The sequence below is a fragment of the Pogona vitticeps genome, chromosome 7 (assembly GCF_051106095.1).
Source record: "Pogona vitticeps strain Pit_001003342236 chromosome 7, PviZW2.1, whole genome shotgun sequence".
Classification (NCBI taxonomy): Eukaryota; Metazoa; Chordata; class Lepidosauria; order Squamata; family Agamidae; genus Pogona; species Pogona vitticeps.
In genome coordinates this window covers 19,238,516-19,265,809 of record NC_135789.1, presented here as the reverse complement: position 1 = coordinate 19,265,809, position 27,294 = coordinate 19,238,516, and the positions used below count along the sequence as shown (strand labels likewise).

The window sequence follows — 27,294 nt, the reverse complement described above, 5'->3', positions numbered from 1 at the left end:
CCGCTTTCCCGCGTAGACTTCCCCGTCTGAGGATCTGGACGGAGGTGGGCGATGGGCCCTGGAGGGGGGAGAGGGCAGTGGGGGGGTCCCTACAAAGAGATTCTCTCAAAGGGGAGAGAAATAGCCCCCCACCTCACCCCCCCACTCCTCAGAGGGGGCAGGAGGGGGCTTTCCGTTTCTCGTCTCCTCTGGAGGGTGATAATCTGTGTGTGTTTCCCCATGAGTCCCCTCAGGCTCGCCTCTCCTTCCCCCGTTGTGGTTGTTTCTTTCCCCTCCCACCTCCAGCTGAAGTCTGAACGCGACACCAATTCCCCCCCCCCCAACCCCTTTTGTTGGAAAGCTTGAGGGAAGTTCCTGGAAAGCTGTAAGTGGGAAAAGAGGCGCCTTTTGGGAGGAGGGGGGGCTGCAAAAGGGTGGGGGTGGGATAGGAGGGGCCCCAGAGAAATGGGGCTTGGAGGAGGGAAGAAGATAGGGGGTGAGCTGGGAGGGCGCCCAACTCGGGCCCCTTAGTCTGCCCTCCTACACGGCAGCCTCTGCATGTCCCCATCTCCACCCCACAGCTGGCCCTTGCAATTCAGTCATTAGATTGTTAATTAGCTTAGAATTCATGCATTCAGTCAAAATGACTTTTATCCTCTGCTTGTTTATGTCTTACTGTTTTCATTGGCGCAGGGGACGGCTAGACGTTGGAGGCTTGAGAGGCTGAGAGAAGGGCCAGCTGGAAGATCTTAAAAAGCAGGCGGAGTTGTGTGTCATCCTCACATGGGTGGTGCCGAACCACAACATTCCGGATAGCCAAGTCAAGTTCAAGCTTATTGTATTAGCTAAAAGCTGTCACAATTGTTTAAAATACAAATATGATCAAATAAAATCATGATAAAATCACAGACATATAAAATAATAAGACATAATAATAACATTCCAGATAGCCTCTTTCCAGTTTTTCATGCCTCTGTGGTATAGTACGGGGAATTAATGGAAACTTGAAACATTCCACAGGCTGAGGGTGGAGGGTTTGAACAGGAGCCCCCCCCCCCAAGCACCACTGCCGTTCACAGCGTGAAACCACACAAGGGAAAATCCCAGAAGCTGACTCCCTTTTTCTTCAAGTGACCACTCCTTCCCCAGACACAAAGCCTTGGTCAGGGCTGTGAATGGTAACGAGCAAAAGGGGGTCTCCTTCAGAGTAGACCATCTGGACAGCTTACCTTGGGTGTTGTCAACTTTCAGCCACCCTTTGCTCTGTCAGGCATGACATCCTTTTTCCTGCTGGCAAGGCAGTCACAATATTGTGCAGCAGTTTTGGGCTATTTCCTGGGTTTTGGAATCATGGGTATAGAAGCACACAATCCCCCCCACATTCATTAACTGGAAAGTATTTTTTGAAGAATAGAATGCTCCAGAATGTCAAAAAGGCAAAGGCTTCTAGGCTAAGGGAAAGGTTTTGGTTTTGTCCATCCAAGAAGGCTCCAAAATGATTTGGTTTTTTTTTTCTTTTCTCCCTAGGATGGGATGTTACTGAGCTGATGCTCTCCCGGCTATTCTCTGGACCATAAGACAAGACTCAAACTCCAAAGCCCCCCTAAAACTTGAATGGCAGGTTAGATCTCTTTCATTCTTTGGGATGAGAAGCACCACTGTGTTTGTTTGATTATTTATTAAACGATAACCCTATGATTAGCAGGATGCGAGACGTTGTAAAGCTTACATCAGCATTTCAGAGAATTTCAGCCCAATCGCAGGAAGCATCAGGAGCATTTGGAGGGCACCTTCTACCAAATCTTCCATGGTACCTGATGAGGGCACGAGGGGCCACCGAGATGGGCGTGACAGCGCAAGGGACTGAGTTGGTGTGAAATGTCAGCATTTGAAACGTTCTCCCCCAAGTTCTTCAGTCTTGGTGGAACAGAAGTCTCAAACAAATAGTTCCCTTCACTTGTCTATTTCCAAATATACAGAGAGAGAGAGAGAGAGAGAGAGAGAGATACCAACGGGCAGCTTCTCTGTCTTTGAGGAAATGTGAGCTCTCAGAGTAGTTGAGTTCAGGATAACATAAGCTCTCAAACTCAACCAAATGGTGCATGTCTTGCTACTCATTTATATCCACATCAGCCCACGACAAATTACGTTACATTGTTCTCTTACAACTTCCATCGTCTGTTGATACAAGATGACTTTCCAGTTTTCTTGATTAGTTGCACTTGCTATGCTAACTCTATTTGAGTTAAAAAATTTTGACCCCATGACAGTATCAAAACAGTGACATGAAATCCCCATATGCTTTGAGACTCTTCTGTCAACTTCATTGTGTCGTCTATTAAGCAACTTCCAACCAACCCAGTTCAGGAGACCTCTGGTTTGTGAAAGCAAGCACACCCTGTGAGTTCCCTGGCTAAATGGGGGTTTGAAGCCGGGTTGTGTGAGTCCCGGTTTTATTGTCTACAGCAGTACCTCTCTGAACATGTGCAGAGTGTGTGTGTTTTTTTGTTCCCACTCCTGCTGGGCTCAAATCTGTGGTCACCAAGAGCAGGTGCTGTCGGTGAGATTCCAACCCTGAACAGCCTAGCATGGGGCCTCCCCTGAATTTCTCCTTTCCTGTTTTGGGATGCAAGAGGGTGAAGAATTCACTCCTGCATGTGGGGATTGTTGGAGAGAGAAAGATGGAAAAGAGCCACCTCATTCTTCTCGCTTCTTTGCTAGAGTTGACCTTTTTTCCATCCATGGAGTCTTTTTGGTGGGTTCCAATTGATTGATTGATTGATTGATTGACTGATTGATTGATTGATTTGGGGAGCATTCGTTATCTTTCCATATGACATCTCAGGCACATCTTAAAAAGATATTAGTTGCTGAAGCTGGAGAGAAACACGTTCTCTTCATTCTCCACCATGAGTTTCCGCTGCAGAATTAAGGGGATTAATATTCCAAAGGATGCTGTTTCTCCCACTATGAGAGGGAAAGTGATCCTTGATGACCTCTTCCAAGTTCTGAGAATTGTTTTTGCAGGATTGATGCTATCCTAGCAGAACACCCGCTAACCTTCTTCCTGTATCTCTTTGGCTTCTTCCTGTGATGACCAGGGCAGGGTTCCCCTGGCCAGGCGCTGAGCCTCAGCTACCCTTGAAAGGAAGGGAAGGGAAAGCTGGAGAGCCAAGGAGGAGGAAGGCGTGCAGTCTCTTCCTCAAGAAGGGCTCCTGCAGGGAAGTTCTCACAGGGAAGAGGGAAGGTTTGCACCGCCTCTGGAAAGTAACAAGAGATGGGAAGATTGCAGGGTGTGGGTGTGGGCATTTGTGCATTATTAGGGCCCCAGGCATGGATTTTGGAGAAGATGCCATTTGCTTTAAGCAAGTGGTCAATAGACCACATTCATACACACACAGAGATGTTCAAACACACATATAGACAGACACACACACACACAGATGTCTGGGTTGATGATTTTTCCCCAATGTTCCCACAGTTTTTAAATTTTCCGCCTCCACCTCTGCTTCCAAAAGCCAGCAGCCATAGGCTTGTTCTTCCCGGGCCGACGGAGGAGGGGGAAGGTGGAAGGGAAAGGGCTCTGGCGGGCCGGGCGCTTGTCTCCGCCTCTCCCTCTGCTTCCAAAAGCCGGCAGCCGTCGGCTTGTTCTTCCCGGGCCGACGGAGGAGGGGGAAGGTGGAAGGGAAAGGGCCCTGGCGCGCCGGGCGCTTATCTCCGCCTCCCCCTCTGCTTCCAAAAGCCGGCAGCCGTCGGCTTGTTCTTCCCGGGCCGACGGAGGAGGGGGAAGGTGGAAGGGAAAGGGCCCTGGCACGCCGGGCGCTTGTCTCCGCCTCTCCCTCTGCTTCCAAAAGCCGGCAGCCGTCAGCTTGTTCTTCCCGGGCCGACTGAGGATGGGGAAGGTGGAAGGAATAGGGCCCTGGCGCGCCGGGCGCTTGTCTCCGCCTCCCCCTCTGCTTCCAAAAGCCGCCAGCCGTCGGCTTGTTCTTCCCGGGCCGACGGAGAAGGGGGAAGGGAAAGAGCCCTGGCACGCTGGGCGCTTGTCTCCGCCTCCCCCTCTGCTTCCAAAAGCCGGCAGCCGTCGGCTTGTTCTTCCCGACGGAGGAGGGGGAAGGTGGAAGGGAAAGGGCCCTGGCGCAGCCGGGCACCTGGCTCTCCTTCTCCCGCTTCTCCTCTTCCTGGGAGGCTCCTTCTGAAGGGCCCGCCGGCCATCTGGGGGAAAATGCCAGCTGATCGGCGGTTCCAAAATGCCCCCCCCCCGCTGTTTTCTGGACAGACTCCTCACTTACCGAGGCGGCGAAAATGGCCGCCCCTATGGAGGATCCTCGCTGAACGGTGAGTTTTTGCCCCATCGGAACGCATTAAATGGGGTTTTTCTTTCCGTTTAGCGATGTTTCCACATAGCGACGTTAATCCTGGGTGGGTGAGCTTTCCTTCATTAGGGCCAACTGAAATTCCAGCCTGGTGTGCAAGCTTTGGAGACCTCCAGAACTCTTCATCAGCCTACATAGTGGTTATGTCAGAGTGGCATAGCTTTTTAGCAGCGTCTGTTGCCGAAGCTCCTTGTTCCAGTCCCAGCAGTGAAGAAAATCAGGCAGAGGCACTAGACTTCTAGCAACTAAGTCTATTGACATTTATATACAGCAGCAACAGCATAACAGTCCACAACCCTCTGCATTAGCCAAGAGAAAGAAATCATTACCCAGTGTCCATATAGACTACCCCACTGTCCAGTCGGTTGTCAGAGACCTGCTGTCATCTTCGTTCTTAATTTGTGTATTCCAGTGTCTTTGTCGGGCACACCTGCTGATACTTTGTATGTGATCTCTGTGCTCAGTGTTCATGGCTGTAAATTTCAGGTTCTGTTTTATTTGGCTTATTTTATATAACTTGACAGTATGAATGTGGGATATTGTGCTTCTGTAGCCACGATTTTTAAAAAATGGTCCGGTATTGCTGCACAATGTTGTGCCTGTGTTTCCAGCAGGAGAAGAAGTTGCCAAGCTTCCCATAGGAAAGGGCAGCCTGAATATCGACAGCAAGACTGGGAGGAGTGAAGATGGTCTACACAGGACGCCCTCTCTTCTGCTCCCTGCCATTCACAATTGTTGAAAAATAGCCCTGACCACTGCCTTGGGTTTGGGAGAGAAGCAGTGGACTGGTGAACAAAGGGAGTCAACTTCTGGGATTTTACATTGTGTGGTGTCGCTCTGTGATAATATCTCTGTGATAATATCACCAGTGGTGCTGGGGGACTCCTGCTCCACCCCTTGACCTCTTGACCGCTGGAGTGTCTCTGGGTTCCATGGGTTCCCGTACTATTTCACACCGTTACAAGACGGGAGGTACCTGGCTCAGCCATACTAGAAGCAAGAAGGACCTTGGAATCATCTTCGATCACAAACCAAAGATGAGCCAACATTGTGATGTGGCTGCGAAAAAGGTCAATACAATTTAGGCTGCATTAAGAGAGGTACAGTCTCCAAACCTCATATTAATATCAGTGTTGTTTAGTTGTTAAGTCGTGTCTGACTCTTTGTGTACTTGGTGGAAGCATAGATGTTGCCCTCTGGAGAGAATGAGAGACACCTGACAGGAACTCCGTGCTTTGTCTTTCTCTCATGATACAAAACCGTATGACAGGCAAACTTAATTAGAAAAAAATGTTGTTTAGTCATTAAGTCATGTCCAACTCTTCGTGACCCCATGGACCAGAGCACGCCAGGGCCTCCTGTCTTCCACTGCCTCCTGGAGTTGGGTCAAATTCATGTTGGTCGCTTCGATGACACTGTCCAACCATCTTGTCCTCTGTCGTCCCCTTCTCCTCTTGCCTTCACACTTTCCCAACATCAGGGTCTTTTCCAGGGAGTCTTCTCTTCTCATGAGATGGCCAAAGTATTGGAGCCTCAGCTTCAGGATCTGTCCTTCCAGTGAGCACTCAGGATTGATTTCCTTCAGAATGGATAGGTTTGTTCTCTTTGCAATCCAGGGGACTCTCAAGATTCTCCTCCAGCACCACAATTCAAAACCATCAATTCTTCAACGGTCAGGCTTCTTTATGGTTCCGCTTTCACTTCCATACACCCCTGGAAAAATCATAGCTTTGACTATGCAGACCTTTGTCGGCAAGGTCTGTTTTTTAAGGTGCTGTCTAGGTTAGTCATCGCTTTCCTCCCAAGAAGTAGACATCTTTTAATTTTGTGAGTGCTGTCACCATCTGCAGTGATCATGGAGCCCAAGAAAGTAAAATCTGTCACTGCCTCCACATCTTCCCCTTCTATTTGCCAAGAGATGATGGGACCATCTGGTAAATAGGAAAGCCAAATAGCATTGCATACACCTCAGAGGCAGGAAAGTTTTAGGGGTCGGATCATACTTCTGCACTATTAGGGAGCAGGCCAGGTAGGTGGGGCTCGTCAGCCTTCGATGGGAGCCCATCTAGGAGAAGGAAAACTCTGATTTCAAACCTCTACTGCCTTGTGGGTATATCCACTGATGGAGAAGGCTTCCGGAATTAACCTCGAGGCAAAATCCGGAGATGAAGTCCTGGAGGCAGTTCGTGTCATTCTGGCAACTCCTGCAACATTGCTAGAACCAGTTGCATTGGCTCTTGCCTTTCCATTGGACTGTTTCAGGAATGTGGAGAGGGGGGATTTTCTGCTTGGGTAACCGCCTATCCTCCATATTATTTTACCCAGCCTTCGTGCTCACATACAGCATCGAAATAACACGGGAAGTAGCAGTTCCTGGTTATAAGTCTTTGCTTGATTGGCATAGAGCATGACACTAGGGCCTACTTCTGACATTGGGAGAGGTCATTGCACCTCACTAGGTAGCTACTGCCCGCCTTAAGCTGGGCAATCCCCAGCCAGTAAGGTGCTACCTCGCCACAGTCTGTTAACCTCATGGGGTGCATAGGTTTTAGGGGGAAAGCCAACAAGCAGATCAATAACCCTTCACCATGCAACAATCATAAGAAAACTGCCCTAAAGTTGGGCACCGGGAAAGTTCAGACAATGACTCTTGGCTTTTCTAATGACCTGCAGTATATAGATGACAGCTGTCATCAACATGGAACTGAGTAGACTGCAGATGGACATTGTTTCCCTGCAAGAGACAAGATTGCCAAGCATAAGAGGACAAGATGATTGGACTAAGTCATCGATGTGTCCGACTCTTCGTGACCCCATGGACCAGAGCACACCAAGCTGTCCTGTCTTCCACTGCTTCCCAGAGTTGGGTCAAATTCATGTTGGTAGCTTTGATGATACTGTCCAACCATCTCGTTCTCTGTTGTACCCTTCTCCTCTTGCCTTTACTCTATCCCAACATCAGGGTCATTTCCAGGGAGTCTTTTCTTCTCATGAGATGGCCAAAGTATTGGAGCCTCAGCTTCGGGATCTGTCCTTCCGGTGAGCACTCAGGGTTGATTTCCTTTAGAATGGATAGGTTTGTTCTACTTGCAGTCCAGGGGACTCTGAAAAGCCTCCTCCAGCACCACAATTGAAAAGCATTAATTATTTGGCTGTCAGTTTTCTTTATGGTCCAGCACTTGCTTCCATACATCTCTTTGATGATACAGACCATAGCATTGATGATACAGACCTTTGCCAGCAAGATAAGCTCTTTCCTCCTAAGAAGCAGGAGTCTTTTAATTGTGTGGCTGTTGTCACCATCTGCAATGATCTTGCAGTCCAAGAAAGTAAAATCTGTCGCTGCCTCCATATCTTCCCCTTCTATTTGCCAGAAGGTGATGGGACCAGTGACCATGATCTTGGTTGTGCGTTTTTTATGTTGAGCTTCAGATCATTTTTTGCATTCTCCTCTTTCACCCTCACTAAGAGGTTCTTTAATTCCTCCTCACTTTCTGCCATCAGAGTGGTATCATCTGCATATCGGAGGTTGTTGATATTTCTTCCGGCAATCTTAATTCTGGCTTGGGATTCCTCCAGTCTGGCCTTTCGCATGATGTATTCTGCATATAAGTTAAATAAGCAGGAGGACAATATACAGGCTTGTCGTACTCCTTTCCCAATTTGGAACCAAAAAGTTGTTCCATATCCAGTTCTAACTTTTGCTTCCTCTCCCACATATAGGTTTCTCAGGAGATAGATAAGGTGGTCAGGCACTCCCATTTCTTTAAGGACTTGCCATAGTTTGCTTTGGTCCACACAGTCAAAGGCTTTTGCATAGTCAATGAAACAGAAGTACTGTAGATGTTTTTCTGGAACTCTCTGGCTTTCTCCATAATCCAGCGCATGTTAGCAATTTTGTCTCTAGTTCCTCTGCCCTTTCGAAATCCAGTTTGAACTTCTGGGAGTTCTCGGTGCACATACTGCTGAAGCCTACCGTGGAGGATTTTGAGCATGACCTTCCTAGTGCGTCAAATGAGTGCAATTGTATGGTAGTTGGAGCATTCTTTGGCACTGCCCTTCTTTGGGATTGGGATGTAGACTGACCTTTTCCAATCCTCTCGACACAGTATATTGAGTTTTCCAAACTCGCTGGCATATTGAGTGTAGCACCTTAACCACATCATCTTTTAAGAATTTGAATAGTTCAATTGGAATGCCATCACCTCCACCGCCCTTCTTGTTAGCCAGGCTTTCTAAGGCCTATTGACTTCACTTTCCAGGATGTCTGGCGCAAGGTCAGCAACCAGACTATCTGGGTTGCCCAGGATATACAAATCTTTCTGGTATAATTCCTCTGTGTATTCTTGCCACCTCTTCTTGATGTCTTCTGCTTCTGTTAGGTCCCTACCATTTTTGGCCTTTATCATGTCCATCTTTGCACAAAATGTTCCTTTAATATCTCCAATTTTTCTGAACAGATCTCTGGTTTTTCCTTTTCTATTTCTTTGCATTGTTCGTTTAAGAAGGCCCTCTTGTCTCTCCTTGCTATTTTTCGGAAGTCCCCATTCCATTTTCTGTAACTTTCCCTATCTCCCTTGCATTTTGTTTCCCTTCTCCTCCCTGCTACTTCTAAGGCTTCGTTGGACAGCCACTTTGCTTTCTTGCATTTCCTTTTCTTTGGGATGGTTTTTGTTGCTGCGACCTGTGCAATGTTACAAGCCTTCATCCATAGATCTTCAGGCACTCTGTCCACCAAAACTAGTTCCTTAAATCTGTTCTTCACTTCCACTGTGTATTCATAAGGGATTTGGTTTAGAGTATACCTGACTAGCTCAGTGGTTTTTCCTACTCTCTTCAGTTTAAGCTTGAATTTTGCTATGAAGCTCATGATCAGAGCTACATCAAAGCGACCAACATGAATTTGACCCAACTCTGGGAGGCAGTGGAAGACAGTGGGGCCTGGCATGCTCTAATCCAGTGGTTTTTAACCTTTTTGAAAGAAACGCCCCCTTGAGCCATTGAGGAAGTTATCATCGCCCCCCCTCCCCGTGGTGATGATATCCTATTTATTTATTTATTTATTTATTTATTTATTTATTTATTTATTTATTTATTTATTTATTTATTTATTTATTTATTTATTTAAGACACTTAAATCCAATGACTCCTGAAAACAAAATTCAATTCCAAGAAAATGAAAAGCCCCCAAAAAGTAACATTTAATGATTTAGTTGCAAGCGAATTTTAAGACGCAAAAAGAAATATAAAAAGGCCATAAAAAAACCCCGCAATGCAGGAACTAAAAATTTCAAGATGAAAACTCTGAAACTAAATTAAGATTGGAGGAAAATATATACTCATGCACACTGTAAAAAGGCTGCAGCCATCTTCACAGGTTTGGCTTGCTCCAGCGCCCCCCTACCGCCCCCCTTCTGCTCCAGCGCCCCCACACCGCCCCTTTTTGTTCTACCGCCCCCCTGAAAAATGAAATTGCCCCCTGGGGGGCATTATCGCCCACGTTAAGAACCACTGCTCTAATCCATGGGGTCATGAAGAGTCGGACATGACTTAATGACTAAACAACAATGCCATACCCGACTAGTGTCAGAGCTCTCAAGGTATTGCTCAATCCTCCAGCTGTACATAGCTTTGGCATCCCTGATACACTTTTTCAATTTAACTCTGACCTCTCTATACAGTAGCACATCACCAGAATGAAAAGCAGCATTTCTGGCTTTTAGTAAGAGGCATACTTCTCTGTTTAACCAAGGCTTGTTATTAGAACACACTCGTAATTGTCTGCTGATAGCAGTTGTCTGGTGGTAGCAACAATGTTGATACAGCTTTTGATATAAAACAGTACTGTCAATATAAAACATTGTCCTCCTCAAACAGTTGCCATTCAGTGCTCCTAAAACAATCTCGAAGTTGCTCAGAGGCACCCACTGGCCACACTTGTATTTCTCTAGTTGATGGTCTGATTCTATTATGAAATCTATTTAAAGCATACACTTCGTAGTTTATAAATTGGCACTATATCAATCTTATATTTCCCTCCCCTGCCTAAGTCAGACATTAAACAATACATTAACCCTAACCAGTGCTGAATAGAAGGGGACTAACACTAATACTAATAGAAAGTATACTTCTATTAATGCAGTCTAAACTAGCACACTGTTGGCTCATATTTAGCTTGTGTTCTATGACAATTCCACAATCCTTCTTGCTCATATTTTATGCTGAGCCAGGTTTTCCCCATCTTGTAACTGCAATTGGTTTCTTTTTCTGAGGTGCAGGACTTTGCACTCCTCCCTGTTGAATTTCATTCTGTTGTTTTTGGCCCAGTGCTCCAACTTACCAAGGTCATTTTAAATTTTGTTTCTGTCTTCCAGGGTATTAGCTATTCTGCCCAATTTGGTATCATCTGCAAATTAGACAAGCATTCCCTGCACTCCCTCATCCAAGTCATTAATAAAAATATTGAAGAGCATTGGGACCAGGACTGAGCCTTGGGGTACCCCACTAGTTACCTCCTCCCAGTTAGAGGAGGAACCACATCATCATCCTCTGAGAACAATTCTATAGCAAATTGTGTATCCACCTGACCCTTAATATGCCCAGCCCACACCTAGTTAGCTTGCTAATCAGGAGATCATGGGGCACTGTGTCAAAAGCTTTGCTGAACTCAAGATATGGTACACCTACAGCATTCCCTCTGTCTATCAAGTAGGTGACCTGATCAAAAAATGAAATCAAATTAGTTTCGCAGGATTTGTTTTTAACAAGTCTGTTAGCTTCTAGTTATTACTGCATTGTTTTTAAGGTGCTTGCACAAGGACCGCTTTATGACCTGTTCCAGAATTTTTCCTGGGATTGATCCATCAATTTCCATGAATTCATACTCCATTTTCTCTACTATGTTTATGTTGTAAAATACCTGTATGTAACCTCCATCTTCTGACTTCTTTATAATCACATATAACCTTAAAATCCATATTCATCGATGCATGATCTGTTACTTTTATTAACTCTATGTGTTTAACAACTTCTAGATAACAAATCACTAGATGTAAATATATAATCTATCCTAGAATAACTTTTATATGCTGAGGAAGAAAAAGCAAACTGCTTTGCCTCTCCTTTCAGTTCTCTCCAAAAATCTTTCATATCAGTTTTATTTAATATTTATTTATTTACCTTGTAAAATTATACTTTCTTTGACCTTTTATAGGGTTTAATATATCTTCCTCTTCATCCATTACCATGTTAAAATCTCTTGCCATTATTACGTACATATCCTTTTCTATGGTTTTCCAGTTCATTAACTGCCTCCATCAAAAAAATCATTCCTCTTTTTAAAATGTGTTTCTATAGGAAAACAGTATCTCCTTTATCTTTATTTCTCAAGACTTTTAATATTTTTCTAATAAAACCTCCAAGCAGACATTCAGTTTGACATTCAAACTGAATAGTCTTAAATTCTTAACCATTCCATTTTAGCATCATCTCTATTTGGTCCCATACTCTGACGACATACCCCAACAAAGCAACACCCAATTAGTAACAAATCTTCAAACATGAACTAAACCTAAACCTAGCCCCATGAACCCCCACTGCTCTGTCTCTTTACTTATGCTTTCTCTTGAGGACTTGATCCCTTGAACCCTCCACTACCACTCTGGTCATGGATTCCATTCACATTCCACCTCCTGCTTCTCCTCCTCCTTCCTGCTTCTTCTTCCTTTTTCCTCTGCTTCAATGTCATCTAGCAAGCCCCACTGATGGAAGAATTCCTGCCTTGCTCCACTGGAGTGTAAAAACCTCCTCTCCTACATTTTTACTGAAAGCCTGCAGGTCTTTTACGCTTCAAGGTCAGAGGCCCTCCAGCCAAGCCAAGCCAAGGCAAAGCAAAGGGTCCTGATTCTATATCACCCCATCATACTTAAAGCCCTCTCTAATTAGTTTACAAGGTGATTGTGTAGAGGTCAGCAGTATGTCTAGATGGTTAGTGGTAAAGTATCTTGATCTCAAGGATCAGCCTATTCTCTAGCTGTGCCGGTTGGGCTGAGAGGAAACAGTAGGCCTTTACTTACACACACAGAAACACACAGTAGGCTGGCTCTAGCTGAGGGAACACAAACCCACCGAGTCAAGCAGCAAGTTTCAAAATAGTAATCAAATCACCACCAAGGAACAGATGTATCCACATGCATCACCCACATCAGTTACAACAAAGCTCTGATCTGGTTCTACAGAATTCAGAAGCGTTGCTATGGAATCATTATTAATCCAGGTTCTCTTAGCTCTTCCCCTTGTCCTTTCACAGGTTCACCATTTTAAATACGTTTATGCACTTGCAATGCCTTTAAATTAAGTACAGTGGAGGAAACTTCCAAATAAACCATTGAACCTTTCAAGTAAAACCTCAATTCTGAGTTAGCTGGCTGAATAGGTCAGTGGTTTAAATATCTGGTTGCAGAACCAGAGGTTCCCCGCTGTGCTTCCCATGGTTAAGGTCAGCCTGTGTGGCCTTCGGGAAACTGCACAGTCCCAGAAGCAGGGAATGGGGAATGACTTTTGAGTGTTCTCTACCTAGAAACCCCTGAAAAAAGGGTTGCCATCAATCAGAATTGACTTGATGGCCCATAATTACTATTATGTCGAATGTTAGTTAATATTAATCAATTATATTTTCCTATCACTGACCCTTTGGAAAGTATCTATTCAGGCAAGGGGAGTCCATGCTGTTTTCACAATACGGCTAATTTTTCAAATGTTGCAGTAAAACCTTCAGGAGACATATGCCTTTCAAAGGAGTCAAAAACAAAGCAAACTCTTTGGTTTGACCTCTATTTAGATTACACTCTGTGCTACATTCTCAAGTCATCTTTTTTCTCCATCAGGTAACAAACGCGATGGCCAAAATTATATACAGCCACTTCTTCTGGCCCTGAAAAGAGTCAAGTGTGAAACCGGGAAGAAAAGCTTAGGAAAAAAAAATCTGAGCTAGAGGGGAAACAGCTTAAATGCCTGAAGAGTGGGGACAACTTTGGACCAGTGCTGCTAGTTCAGTTTGAAGAACTCACCCCAGGGAGAAATCATAGAAAAACATGGAATGTGAAAAGAGTTTCACTGGGAGAAGAAATCTGCGTTCACATCGAAGAACTGATACTGAGGAGAAACCATATAAGTGCTTAGAATGTGGAAAGAATTTTAGTCAGAGAGTTCACCTTAATAGACATCAAAGAATTCACACAGGAGAGAAACCATATAAATGCACAGAATGTGGAAAAGGCTTCAGTCAGAAGGAGAACCTGAATTCACATCAAAGAACTCACACAGGAGAGAAACCATATAAATGCATGGAATGTGGATCAACATTCTCTCAGAGGAGCAGCCTGAATACACATCAAAGAATTCACACAGGTGAGAAACCATATAAATGCATGGAATGTGGAAAAAACTTCAGTCACAGCAATAGCCTTAGTTCTCATCAAAGAACTCACACTGAAGAGAAACCATTTAAATGCATTGAATGTGGAAAGAGCTTCAAGAGCAGCAGTAGCCTCAGTTCACATCGAAAAACGCACATAGAAGAGAGACCATATAAATGCATGGAATGTGGAAAGAACTTTAGCCACAGCTGTGGTCTCAGTTCACATCAAAAAACTCACACAGGGGAGAAACCATATAAATGCATGGAATGTGGAAAGAGCTTTACCAACAGCCGTAGCCTCAGTTTCCATCAAAAAATTCACACTGGGGAGAAACCATATAAATGCCTAGAATGTGGATTGAATTTCAGGTTTAGCAGTGGCTTGCGTTCACATCAAAAAACTCACACTGGGGAAAAACCTTATAAATGCATGGAATGTGGATTGAGCTTCAGTCGGCATAGCACCTTAAATTTACATCAAAGAACTCACACAAAAGAGAAACCATATAAATGCATAAAATGTGGATTGAGCTTCAGTCGGCAGGACAGCCTGAATTTACATCAAAAAACTCACACGGGAGAGAAACCATATAAATGCCTAGAATGTGGATTGAATTTCAGGTTTAGCAGTGGCCTGCATTCACATCAAAAAACTCACACTGGGGAGAAACCTTATAAATGCATGGAATGTGGATTGGCATTCCGTCAGATGAACAATCTGAATTTACATAAAAGAACTCACACTGGGGAGAAACTGTATATATGCATGCAGTGTGGAAAGAACTTCAGTCAGAGAGCTCACCTTAACACACATCAAAGAACTCACACAGGCGAGAGACCATATAAATGCATGGAATGTGGAAAAAGCTTCAGTCATAGCCAAAGTCTTAGCTGTCATCAGCGAACTCACACTGGGCAGAAGCCCTATAAATGCAAGGAATGTGGAAAGAGCTTCAGCCAAAGCAGTCACCTCAGTCTACATCGAAAAACACACACAGCAGAGAAACCATACACATGCATGGAATGTGGAAAGAGTTTCAGCCAGAGCAGTAGCCTGAGTTCTCATCAAAGAACTCACACTGGAGAGAAACCATATAAATGTATGGAATGTGGAAAGAGCTTCAGTCAGAGAGCTCAGCTTAATACACATCGAAGAACACACACTGGGGAGAAACCCTATAAATGCATAGAATGTGGATTGAACTTCAGGTTTAGCAGTAACTTAAGTTCACATCAAAAAACTCACACTGGGGAGAAACCATATAAATGTATGGAATGTGGAAAGAACTTCAGTCAGAAAGTTCACCTGAGTTCCCATCAAAGAACTCACACTGGAGAGAAGTGCTATAAATGTATGGAATGTGGAAGGAACTTCAGTCAGAGAGTTCACCTTAATACACATCAAAGAACTCACACAGGGGAGAAACCGTATAAATGCATGGAATGTGGAAGGAGCTTCAGTGACGGCAAAGCCCTTAGTTCACATCATAGAACCCACACTGGTGAAAAGCATAAACATTAAAGGGGTACTTTTTTTCTCGAGGGCTTTCACAGCCGGGATCCGATGGTTGTTGTAGGTTTTTTGGGCTTTTTGGCCGTGCTCTGAAGATTTTTCCTCCCAACATTTTTCCAGTCTCTGTGGCAGGCATCTTCAGAACTCACTCTGTACTCTGGTGCAATTTGTGGGATAGTTGAGTTTTTGTAGCTGTGAAATCAGCTTTTTGTCCTTTTCAGTAGTTTGTGTGATTCAAAACACAGAAGTACTGGACAACACCAGCAATCATTATGTTACACTGCACAGGGCTGCTGTTGAAATCCACAAACACCTACAGAGCTTCAACAAAAAAGAAGAAAGTCTAAAACTAAACAAAGTGTGGCTCCCAGCATTGAAAAATACAGCCTGTAAAAGATCAGCAAACTCTACCCAGCCACAAGGATCACAAGTGATCACTGCATACAAAAGACCAGCTAACGACACCCATCAATGACAGTGACAGATAATCTCTCCACCTTATCACAAAATACTCCCACAACAAAAAACACGCTGATCACCTTAATTACCTCAACTGTCCCACAAACTGCATCAGAGTACAGACTTCTGACCTCTGAAGATGCCGGCCACACAGACTGGTGAAATGTTAGGAAGAAAAGCCTTCAGAACACGGCCAAAAAGCCCTGAAAACCTATAACAGCCGTTAAAGGGGTAATTGTTTTATTCCAATATATAAAATAATTATGTGCTGTCAAGCCTATGCTGGCTTATGACAACCCTTTTCAATCAATCAATCTTTATTTGTGGTCTCCGACCCATTAGGATACATACATGTAATATTTAAAATTAATTGAAGCACTTAAAATATTTCAAGATAGCTAAAACAGTATAAGTTGATAAAATCGATTACCCATACATTGTTTAATATTATTATTATATACAATCAGTTAATCTTTATTTGCGGTCTCTGACTCAATAGGATACATACATGTAATATTTAAAATAAATGGAAGCAATTAAAACATTTCAAGATAAATTAATAACATAGATTACTCATACATTGTTTTTTTATGACAGGGTTAGGCAGAGGTCAAGATTGTCTTTCATATTTGGGCAGAGAGAAGGAATCTGGCCACTGATTTAGTGGTTATCTTGTTTGTGTCACTTAATAAATATTTTATAAGCCAAATCAGAGTCCTGTCTAGTAAGACATTATGGGCTTGAGGAATTTGATACGCTCATTGCTGTAAAAATTGCACTCAAAAAGGATGTGCTTCAAAGTTGCTGTTTCTCTATCCTTAAAGACACAATCTTTTTTCATAAGGATTGCCCAAATATTGCGCATCTAAAATTACGGATTGGAGACAGTTAAATCGGGCTCTTAAGACGTGCCTGTATTTTGGGATCATCAAGTTCTCCAAATACCTGGCACTGTGGGAGAAATTATAATTTAGGCCAAGGTGCAAGATGGAGCATGTTTTGTTGCCATTGAAGTAGAATACTGGAAGCCAATGTCTCAGATCCGCTTTTCTAAGATAGAGTTGACTGCCTTGGACTCCTGGGCATAAAGAAAGTCTGTAAAGAGCCCTAATAGATGCAGTTTGGCTGGAAAAGCTTTAAGCCATGAGCTATTATTGACATCTTTTTGTAGAAGGTTAAGATATCCCATGGAGGGATCAGCATGTATTACCTTATTCCAATATCTAAAAGCAAAGAGCCAAGCGCTAGTGATGTTAGACCAGTCTCTAATCATAAGGCATCTGCAGGGACGCATCTTGGTATTCCCAGAATGGATCTTGGGAAAATTGAAAGAACACTCTCTATATTTGTGTGAAATCCTAAAATCCAAGTTGGTATACCATATAGCATTGGGTCAGAATCTTGAGCTTAAAACCTTGGATAGCAGCTGATATAAATTGTCCCCCCTTAGTAAAGAAAAAAAAACCGCAAGACAGCTTTCTGCATGTTCTGGGCTGCTTGGATTATGGACCATCCATGGGCAGCCCAAGTTTATGGTGGAATATAATACCTAGATACTTTAGCTGTTTTACTTGCTCAATGCAAGTACCATTATTTGTCCAATTTCTTGGTGTTACAGACTTGAGCAAAAACGATAATTTTGGTTTTAACAAAATTTATAACCAATTGGTTTTTCTTACAGTAGGTCACAAATGTACAGATCGGCTGTTTAAGGCCTATTTTCGATAGTGACAGAAGAACAGTATCATCTGTATAAAGCAGTAGGGGGCATTTGATCTTTACCAGTCTAGGAGGATGGAAGTCTGTTCCAAGACGCCACCCAAACAGATAATTTAAATAGAGGTTAAATAATGTAGAGGCTAATATACAGCCCTGTTGAACCCCTTTTAGCCTGAATAGATTTCGTCAGGTTTCCTTCTGTACCAGATCTAACACGAAGTGTGGTGCCCTGATAAAGACATTTAATGAGATATAGGAGTCTCTGATCTATAGAGGTTTTATATAATTTTGACCATAGCATATCTCTTGGAACAGAACCAAAGGCTGATTTTAAGTCTAGAATGCAGTATAAAGCCTATTACTATGAGAGGACATATATTTCTCCACAAGATGTCTCAAAATCATACAGTGAGCGATTGCTGATCTACCCTTTCTAAATCTTGCCTGTTCCTTCCCCCAAGATATTTTCCTCCTCTATCCAAGTAAGTAGTCTTTGACTTAAATGATTGGAGTACAATTTACCCAGCACAGAGAGTAGACTGATTGGTCTGTAGTTGGGTCTCCTCTTTCTCCTTTCTTAAAGATAGGTATTATTATTATTATTAGGATGTGAGACAGACTATGAAAGTGGTTAACTCCAGAAAAGCAGCTGGACCCGACTTAATTCCTGGTCGGGTGGTAAAAGACTGTGCTGATCAGCTAGCCGGGATATGGACTGTAATTTTTAATCGATCCCTGACACTATGCGCAGTTCCCGTCTGTCTCAAGGCTTCCGTCATCGTTCCACTGCCTAAAAAGTTGCCTACAAACAGTCCGAATGACTACAGGCCGGTGGCACTAACTTCAATCTTAATGAAGTGCTTTGAGCAGTTAGTTCGGAAATATATTATCTCCTGCCTTCCTGATCCCTTTGATGGGCTTCAGTTTGCTTATAAAGAAAATAGATCAACCGAGGATGCGATCAATACTGTGCTTTATATGGCTTTATCCCACTTGGAAACACAAGGGAATTATGTAAGAATGCTGTTCGCGGACTTTAGCTCTGCTTTTAACACCATTATACCCCACAGATTAATAGACAAACTTAAAGATCTTGATTTTCCAGATTCTATCTGTCTGTGGATTTTGGATTTTTTGACAAATCGTCCACAAAGGGTTAAACTGAATGACTACATCTCTACTGACAAGATACTCAGCACTGGCACTCCACAAGGCTGTGTCCTTAGTCCACTACTGTTCTCCATTTATTCATCGGATTGCACCAATAACCATCCCAGTAATAGGATTATCAAATTTGCAGACGATACTACACTAGTAGGACTTATCTCTGGGGATGATGAGTCTGCGTATCGGGACGAGGTATTACAGCTATCCCGCTGGTGCAAAAAAAACAATCTTTTATTTAACATCCAAAAAACCAAGGAATTCATAGTGGACTATAGGAAAAAAAGAGCAGACATTCAGCCACTGTATATAGATGGAGTTTGTGTGGAACAGGTGGTTGAATGTAAATTTCTTGGGACTATCATAACAAATGACCTGACTTGGAGTGCAAACACCGCTGCGTTAATCAGGAAGGCACAACAACGGTTGTATTTTCTAAGGATTCTTAGAAAGCAACAATTGACTGAGAGTTTGTTAATCACCTTCTATCGGAGTTCGATTGAGAGCATATTATCCTACTGTCTCTGTGTATGGTTCACGAGCTGCACAGTGGCAGAGAAAAAGGCAATTCAAAGGGTGATTAAGACAGCCCAAAACATCATTGGCTGTTCACTCCCCTCTTTGGAAGAACTGTATAAGAACAGATGTAAGAGGAAGATATCTAACATACTGAAAGACTCCTCTCATCCAGGATATCAGCTCTTTAAACTATTACCATCAGGAAGGAGATTCAGGGTATTGAAAGCAAGGACAAGCAGATTCAAGAACAGTTTTTACCCAAGTGCAGTATTGAGTTTAAATGTGGGGCCATAGGTTTTTGGTGGATTTTAATTGCTGAGAGAAAACGGGGTATCTATATTTGGATGGTGAAAGTTGTGTATATTTTAACTTTTTTTTGTAGTGTTGTCCAGTTTTACCTTGGGGAAGAGCACCTCATTTCGTTGCACCCACTTGTGAGCGCAATGACAAATAAATTTCTTATGTCTTATGTCTTATGTCTTATTTTGGCTTCGGACCAAGCGGTGGGAAATTTACCTGAGTTATTAATACAGTGGGGTCTTGACTTGCGAACTTAATCCGTATTGGAAGGTGGTTCGCAAGTCAAAGATTTTGCAGGTCAAATCTGCATTTCCCATCGTTCGTTCGTTTAGTCGTGTCCGACTCTTCGTGACCCCATGGACCAGAGCACGCCAGGCCCTCCTATCTTCCACTGCCTCCCGGAGTTGGGTCAGATTCATGTTGGTTGCTTCGGTGACACTGTCCAACCATCTCATCCTCTGTCATCCCCTTCTCCTCTTGCCTTCACACTTTCCCAACATTAAGGTCTTTTCCAGGGAGTCCTCCCTTCTCATGAGATGGCCAAAGTATTGGAGCCTCAGCTTCAGGATCTGTCCTTCCAGTGAGCACTCAGGGTTGATTTCCTTTAGAATGGATAGGTTTGTTCTCCTTGCAATCCAGGGGACTCTCAAGAGCCTCCTCCAGCACCACAATTCAAAGGCATCAATTCTTTGGCAGTCAGCTTTCTTTATGGTCCAGCTCTCACTTCCATTCATCACTACAGGAAAAACCATAGTTTTGACTATTCGGACTTTTGTTGGCAAGGTGATATCTCTGCTTTTTAAGATGCTGTCAAGGTTTGTCATCGCTTTCCTCCCAAGAAGCAGGCGTCTTTTAATTTCGTGGCTGCTGTCTCCGTCTGAAGTGATTATGGAGCCCAAGAAAGTAAAATCTGTCACTGTCTCCATATCTTCCCCTTCTGTTTGCCAGGACGTGATGGGACCAGTGGCCATGATCTTAGTTTTTTTGATGTTGAGTTTCAGACCGTTTTTTGCACTCTCCTCTTTCACCCTCATTACAAGGTTCTTTAGTTCCTCCTCACTTTCTGCCATCAGAGTGGTATCATCTGCATATTGGAGGTTGTTGATATTTCTTCCAGCAATCTTAATTCCAGCTTGGGATTCCTCCAGTCCAGCCTTCCGCATGATGTATTCTGCATATAAATTAAATAAGCTGGGGGACATAGGAATGCATTGAAAACCATTTGATCCGTATCTGCTCTTTTCCGTCCATAGAAACTAATGGGAAGCTGCTATTCTGCCTTCGGCCACTAGAGGGGGATATTTTGTTTCTTTTTTTTCTTAGGTCAAGAAAAGTTCAGGAAAGCAGGGAACACTTTGCAAAGCACTTTTGAAACCCTTTTTTTCAAGGATGCCAATTTTCAAACATGTTTTAAAGCATGTGCTGATTTTTTTCAGCACAAAGACACAGGGGCAGGACTCTGGAAGTCACACCTTAGCCATTTCTTGCCAAGCCAGCCAGAATGCCTGACCCACACAGTTCTTCAGCACAAAGACACACTGGCAGGACTCTGGAAGTCACACCTTAGCCATTTCTTGCCAAGCCAGCATTCTGACCCAGAGAATTCTTCAGCACAGGGGCAGGAGTGTGGAAGCCACACCTTGCAGCGTGGAACTCACACCTTGACCAAGGCTTTGCAAGCAAGCCAGAATGCCTGACCCACAGAATTCTTCACCACAAAGACACAGGGGCAGGAGCGTGGAACTCACAGCTTGCAGTGTGCAACTTACACCTTGCAGTGTGGAAGCCACACCTTGCAGTGTGGAACTCACACCTTGACCTGGGCTTTGCAAGCAAGCCAGAATGCCAGAAAGAGAAAGGAAGGAAGGAAGGAAGGAAGGAAGGAAGGAAGGAAGGAAGGAAGGAAGGAAGGAAGGAAGGAAGGAAGGAAGGAAGGAAGGAAGGAAGGAAGGAAGGAAGGAAGGAAGGAAGGAAGGAAGGAAGGAAGGAAGGAAGGAAGGAAAGGTCATCACTGGGGGAGACAGACCCCTCAGACAAAGGTTTGTGCTTTGAAGCACAAAATGGTCATCACTGGGGCACACAGACCCCTCAGACAAAGAGAGAGAGAGAGAGAGAGAGAGAGAGAAGGGAGGGATTTTGGAGACTAAAACACATCAATCAACACATTTTAACAACATTTTTAAAAACAGCAACTTTTAAACAAATCAGGAACAAAGCAACTTTTAACCAAAAAAACCAACCAACCCACCCACCCACCAACCAACTTATCTTTCGTTGTCTTCTTTCTGGAGGACATCACTGCAAGGTCCCCTCCTCTGGGTCATCTTCTGCAGGGGGTTCCTTTCTCTGTCTTTTTCCTGCAGGCTCCATCCTAGTGAAAAATCGGTCTAATGTGGTCTGTTTTTTCCTGTGGTGAAGGATCTTTCTGAAGTGGCTGACCACATTGTCGTTCACCATGTCCATAAGTCTTCCTGTGACAGTCCTGTTTGGGTGGTGCCTCTCGAAGAATTGCTGGCACTTGGTCCACATCTGGCAGATGGATTTGATCTCCTTGCTGCTTACCTGCACTTTCTCTTCCTCTGTGGAATGCTCCTCCACAAGAGCCTTGTGCTGCTCGGCTTGCAGTTCTGCCAGTTCTTCTGTTGTCAGCTCCTCTTCATGTTCTTCCACAAGCTCCTCTACGTCGTCCTCGTCAACTTCCAGACCAATGCCTTCACCCATGGTGACGATGTCACTCACCAGCTGTGAATCAGTCCCCTCCGTGGCACTGTCTGCAATGCATTCTGGCCAGAGTTTCTTCCAGGCGGAGTTCAAGGTCCTGGCTGTGACTTCCTGCCAGGCCTTGTCGATGAGTGTGTGGCAGCTGTTCAGAGGGAAACTCTCGATCCCTTGCCTCCTCCTCTTTTATTGTTTTCCTACTACATTTGCTCTAGTTAATCAATACTATTTTAAACAGAGGCATTTAATTTCCTGAATACACAGCCGGAATCAACAGACAGGCTGGTAAACAGACAGCTAATAGTAAACAGACACAGATAACATCCAAATACACAGACAAGTTAGACAAGTTCCTGAATACACGAACACTTTAACTACATTATCCAGAGATAGGTAAACAGCAGTTTAATGAATCATGTTACTGGAAGCTAGTGACTTGCAGTTTTAGCATGAGGCCTGCCATTGCCATAGATATATACATTTGCTACTGCCACAGACATATACATTGTAACAGCATAACAGCATAAATTTTCCCCACAGAATGGAGTCTTAAACTTTAACTTCACACTTGAGTCTTAACTGCATTTTAAAGCCTCCCTCCCTGCCAGGCTACCTATTTTACAGCATGCCATCCAGCATAGCAAACATCAGAAGCCCATTTTCCATTTCCCATTTTCCAGTGCATTCAAAGGGGAAAAACATGCATGCATCATGGGTAGAAAATGTTCAGATTCTAAGGAAATAATGCATTTGGAGTCCCACAACACGTGTCCTTAAATCACACAACACAGTTTAGAAGGCAGGGAAAACGGAAGGGATTCATAACAGAGGCAAAGCATTTTTAAAAAGGAAGCATTCATTTTAAAAAGGGAGGAGAAACGGAAGGAATGCATTTGGAGTCCCACAACACGTGTCCTTAAATCACACAACACAGTTTAGAAGGCAGGAAAACGGAAGGGATTCATTTAAAAAAACAAAGCATTCATTTTTAAAAAGGAAGCATTCATTTTAAAAAGGGAGGAGAAACGGAAGAAATGCATTTGGAGTCCCACAACACGTGTCCTTAAATCACAAAGCACAATAAGGCAGGGAAAACGGAAGGGAACAGAGGTAAAGCATTCATTTTTTAAAAGGAAGCATTCATTTTAAAAAGGGAGGAGAAACGGAAGAAATGCATTTGGAGTCCCACAACACGTGTCCTTAAATCACACAGCACAGTAAGGCAGGGAAAATGGAAGGGAACAGAGGCAAAGCATTCATTTTTTAAAAGGAAGCATTTCATTTTAAAAAGGGAGGAGAAACGGAAGAAATGCATTTGGAGTCCCACAACACGTGTCCTTAAAACACACAGCACAATAAGGCAGGGAAAACAGAAGGGAACAGAGGCAAAGCATTCATTTTTAAGAAGGAAGCATTCATTTTTAAAAGGGAGGAGAAACGAAAGAAATGCATTTGGAGTCCCACAACACGTGTCCTTAAATCACACAGCACAGTAAGGCAGGGAAAACAGAAGGGAACAGAGGTAAAGCATTCATTTTTTAAAAGGAAGCATTCATTTTAAAAAGGGAGGAGAAACGGAAGAAATGCATTTGGAGTCCCACAACACGTGTCCTTAAATCACACAGCACAATAGGGCAGGGAAAACAGAAGGGAACAGAGGCAAAGCATTCATTTTTAAAAAGAAAGCATTCATTTTAAAAAGGGAGGAGAAACGGAAGGAATGCATTTTGAGTCCTGCAACACGTTTACCCAGATCCAAAGGGCAAAATTAAAAAGGGCAGCAAAACGGAAAGACCGATCAGAGCACAGAAACATACTTTAACCCCCCCACCTAGCCCTAACCACCCCCACCAAGCTGCAAAAAGCCCATTACTGTACAGTACTCACCCGGAACAGGCAGCTTCTCCGCTTAAAAAAATACAGTCAAAAATGAAAAAACCAAAAATGAAAAAATCAAAAATGAAAAAATAAAAAATAACATTTTTAAAAAAAAATACAGCCCGGTACTGTAAGGCAGTACCAGCCAATACAGTACAGTACCTACAGTACTGTACCAGGCAGACTCGCTGAATACAGCACTGTAACCGCTGGGATGAGCGAGGAAGCAGGCTACAGCACTGTTCTCTCTAACCCTGGCCAACGGATGAATGAAAGCAGCTCGAATCTGCCACTTTCCCTGCCTCTCCCCCTTTGTTTTTTGCCCTTATTTGGTCCTAGGCACTGCCCTGGCCAATGGATGAACGACAGCAGTTTGAATTTCCTGCTTTCCCTGCCTCTACCGCTTTTTTTCTTTCTACTTTTTGGTTCTTACGTCAATTCTCCGTTCGCAAGTCAAAATGGATTTTTGCCGACGGAGCAGTATGCAACTCAAAAAGTACGCAACTCAGGCCGTTCATAAGTCAAGACCCCACTGTATGGGAAAACAAGTTTCCCAACAGAGGTGCCCACCAATCCATGTTACCCTTTAGAATTTCAGAGAGAATGACATCTATTCCCAGGGCCTTACCTGATTTCATGCTTCTAATCAGGGTTTTTATTTCTGTCACTATGACTGGCCTCCATGGAGGAATGTCATTTAAATCTATAGTTGGAAAGAAATCTATTGAGTACTCTTTAATATCCCCAAAAAAGAGTAGAGAAGTGCTGTTCCTAGATGTCTGCTGAGATGTTACGGCTTGTCAAGGATAATTTCCACACTGAGGCAGAACAAGGCCTATAATAACCAGCAGACATATTTGACAGGTGTGCAAAAGGCTCAGTCATGCAGTATGTGTATTAAATGAAGTAGCGTCTGGGCTGATGCAATGTCCTCACTGATTGGCTATATGTATATTGTGCATGTGTAATGGCTATATGTATATTGTGCATGTGTATAACTGTGTGGACATGTGGAGAAGATGCAGGGTCTCTTCTGATGAATGTGATGCTGCCGGTTTGTACTGCTAAAACTTCTGTATATATTGTAAATATACTTGGTGTTGGAAGAAGCTGTCTTTGTCTGTGTGATTCAACTGGACTGCCTGGACTGGGACAAAACTCTGCTAATTCACACCAACAAGGGGTTATGGGCTCAGAGGCGTCTGCCTTGTGCCAGAGAAGCTGGTGAGTGCCAGAAGTTACCACAAGGCCAGAGGGCTAGAGGAACCAGTCCAGAAGTGGAGAAAGTCCAGTAAGCGGAACATCCTGCCATTCAGAGTCAAAGAAGGGGTAAAGGACAGAGGACTGAGATAAAAAGGCAGCAAAATGGGGAGGATTTATCTTGTACAGGCTTTTTCTGATAACTCCAAGGTCAACAGCTGGATTCTTGACAGTGGAGCTGTTTTGTCATTTGACTCATAAATCAGTTATTTTCTTCCCTAGGTGCTTCAAAACACAGCTATGTGAGCCTGGTGAATGGAGAGAAATCATCAGTAATGGGAGAGGGAACAATTTACATTCCAGGTTTGAGAAGGGAACTACATGGTGTTTTGCATGTGTCCAATTTAGACTGTAATATCCTGTGGGAAACTTCTGCTTAAAGGTTGTAGCTGCATTCTGTTCCAGTGACATGCATACTTTCCTGGCAGGAAGCAGCAGCTGCCAGCAGGCGGGGTTCTGCCCTTTCGCTTAGAGGTAGATCATAGGATCAAAGGGTTATTTCAGCCAATCCTAGTTAACGATTAGATAACTAGTATCCTATCTGTCTCTCTCACAACATACTATGTAAATCATGCTAAGTAAATAAAAGAGCTCTCAGAGTGTTGCCTGTAGGCTCCACTGCCTTGGACATCTGCTGTTGACTCCTTTGTTCTTTCTCTAAGGCAATTAGCCTTCTTTTGTTCCGTGATCACCCACAATATTCTAAGTGCCTCATGTTTGGACAAGGAGGGGTTTACAGTTACATTTGCTGATAGCACACGTGTAATTAAGAAAGGGAACAGGATGTGTGCCACAGCAAAACTTGAAAATAATTTATATGTATAGAAGGGAAGAACACAAAACAAAGTAACACATGCCATAGTCAAAAACACACCACCACCTGACCAGTGTGCTCATTTGATGTGCAGGACACTGGGTCATGGTAATTTCAGGGTGGTAGAAAAAATGAAAAAGATGGCAAAAGGTTTGAAAATAAAACCCTGTAAGAATTTTCTGGATTGCAATGTATGCAAAGTTGCAAAATCAAAGGTCCAAAAAATAAGCAAGGAAAGTAACAGGCAAACACTGAGGCCTTCCCAGTTGGTTGATGCAGATGTAATAGGACCTCTAGCACCATCTGTGGGAGGAGTAAATATGTTTTAGTCTTGGTTTCTTATTCTGCTTCCTCATGAAAAGTAAGGCAGAAGTGTGTAACCATTTCAAGAGATAGGTGCACTTTGTGGAAAGACATTATAGCCAAAAGGTGGGCCAGTTGCAGACAGACAGAGGGGCTGAGTTCATGTCTGGAAGGCCTGGCGCCCCATTCTGAAAAATACAAACTGCAAAAGGTCAACAAACTCTTACCCAGCCACAAGGGCCAGAGATCATTGCACAAAAAAGACCAGCTAATGACACCCATCAATCAGTGACAGATAATCTCTCCCTCTCCCCCCATCACAACAAAAACATGCTGATCACTCTTATCTCCTGAAAAAAAGAAAAAAGCCATTCCCACAGCTATAAATACCAACGAACACCAACAGAGCATGGACAGAGTTCCTAGTCCAGTCCTCTGAAGATGCCAGACACAGAGACTGGTGAAACGTCAGGAAGAACAACCTTCAGAACACGGCCAAAGAGCCCAAAAAACCCACAACAACCATTAGATCCCGGCCATGAAAGCCTTTGCGAATACATAAGAGTTACAATCCATGGATGACCATGGAGTGTTTACAGAAACCACATTGCCACAAGAACACAAAGAAATTGGAAGCAAATGGGTCTACAAAAGAAAAATGCAGATCAATGGGGAATATAGGTACAAGACATGTGGCTTGGGGATACACACAAAGAAAAAATGTACACTGTGATGAGGTTTTTCCCCAACACTAAAGGCAAAATCTTTGAGGCTAGCATTAACTCTGGCTGCCTCAAGAAATTACCTAGTTAGTCATTTTGACATAACTACGGCATACTTGAATGCAGATCTGCAAAAAGAGCTATACATGGTTCAG

General features: G+C 43.5%; 2 protein-coding genes across 6 annotated transcripts in view; both read left to right on the top strand.

Annotated features, from left to right (window-relative positions):
- LOC110079283 (uncharacterized) lies at nt 1-24,140 on the top strand. 3 transcript variants are annotated; one of them, XM_072984786.2, is made up of 4 exons: nt 1-44; nt 1,507-1,600; nt 4,256-4,314; nt 13,238-24,140. In XM_072984786.2, the coding sequence occupies exon 4, from the start codon at nt 13,445-13,447 to the stop codon at nt 15,290-15,292; it is 1,848 nt and encodes a 615-aa protein (XP_072840887.2). In that variant the 5' UTR covers nt 1-44; nt 1,507-1,600; nt 4,256-4,314; nt 13,238-13,444; the 3' UTR covers nt 15,293-24,140. The 3 variants fall into 3 exon arrangements, with proteins under 3 accessions (XP_072840887.2, XP_072840886.2, XP_072840888.2); XM_072984787.2 differs by lacking the exon at nt 1-44 and adding an exon at nt 1,685-2,379 and having other exon boundaries at nt 1,501-1,600; XM_072984785.2 differs by lacking the exon at nt 4,256-4,314.
- LOC110079230 (uncharacterized) overlaps nt 12-27,294 on the top strand; it is a 92,368-nt gene continuing 65,085 nt past the window's right edge. For all 3 annotated transcript variants that reach the window (XM_072984760.2, XM_072984767.2, XM_078378902.1), the window contains exons 1-2: nt 12-44; nt 1,507-1,600. The gene's annotated coding sequence lies outside the window, so the exon portion shown is untranslated. The remainder of the gene's footprint in view (nt 45-1,506; nt 1,601-27,294) is intronic.

What these genes read in the sequence shown, in the direction of transcription:
- LOC110079283 (XM_072984785.2), top strand. Translation starts at nt 13,445, where the DNA reads ATGGAATGTGAAAAGAGTTTCACTGGGAGAAGAAATCTGCGTTCACAT.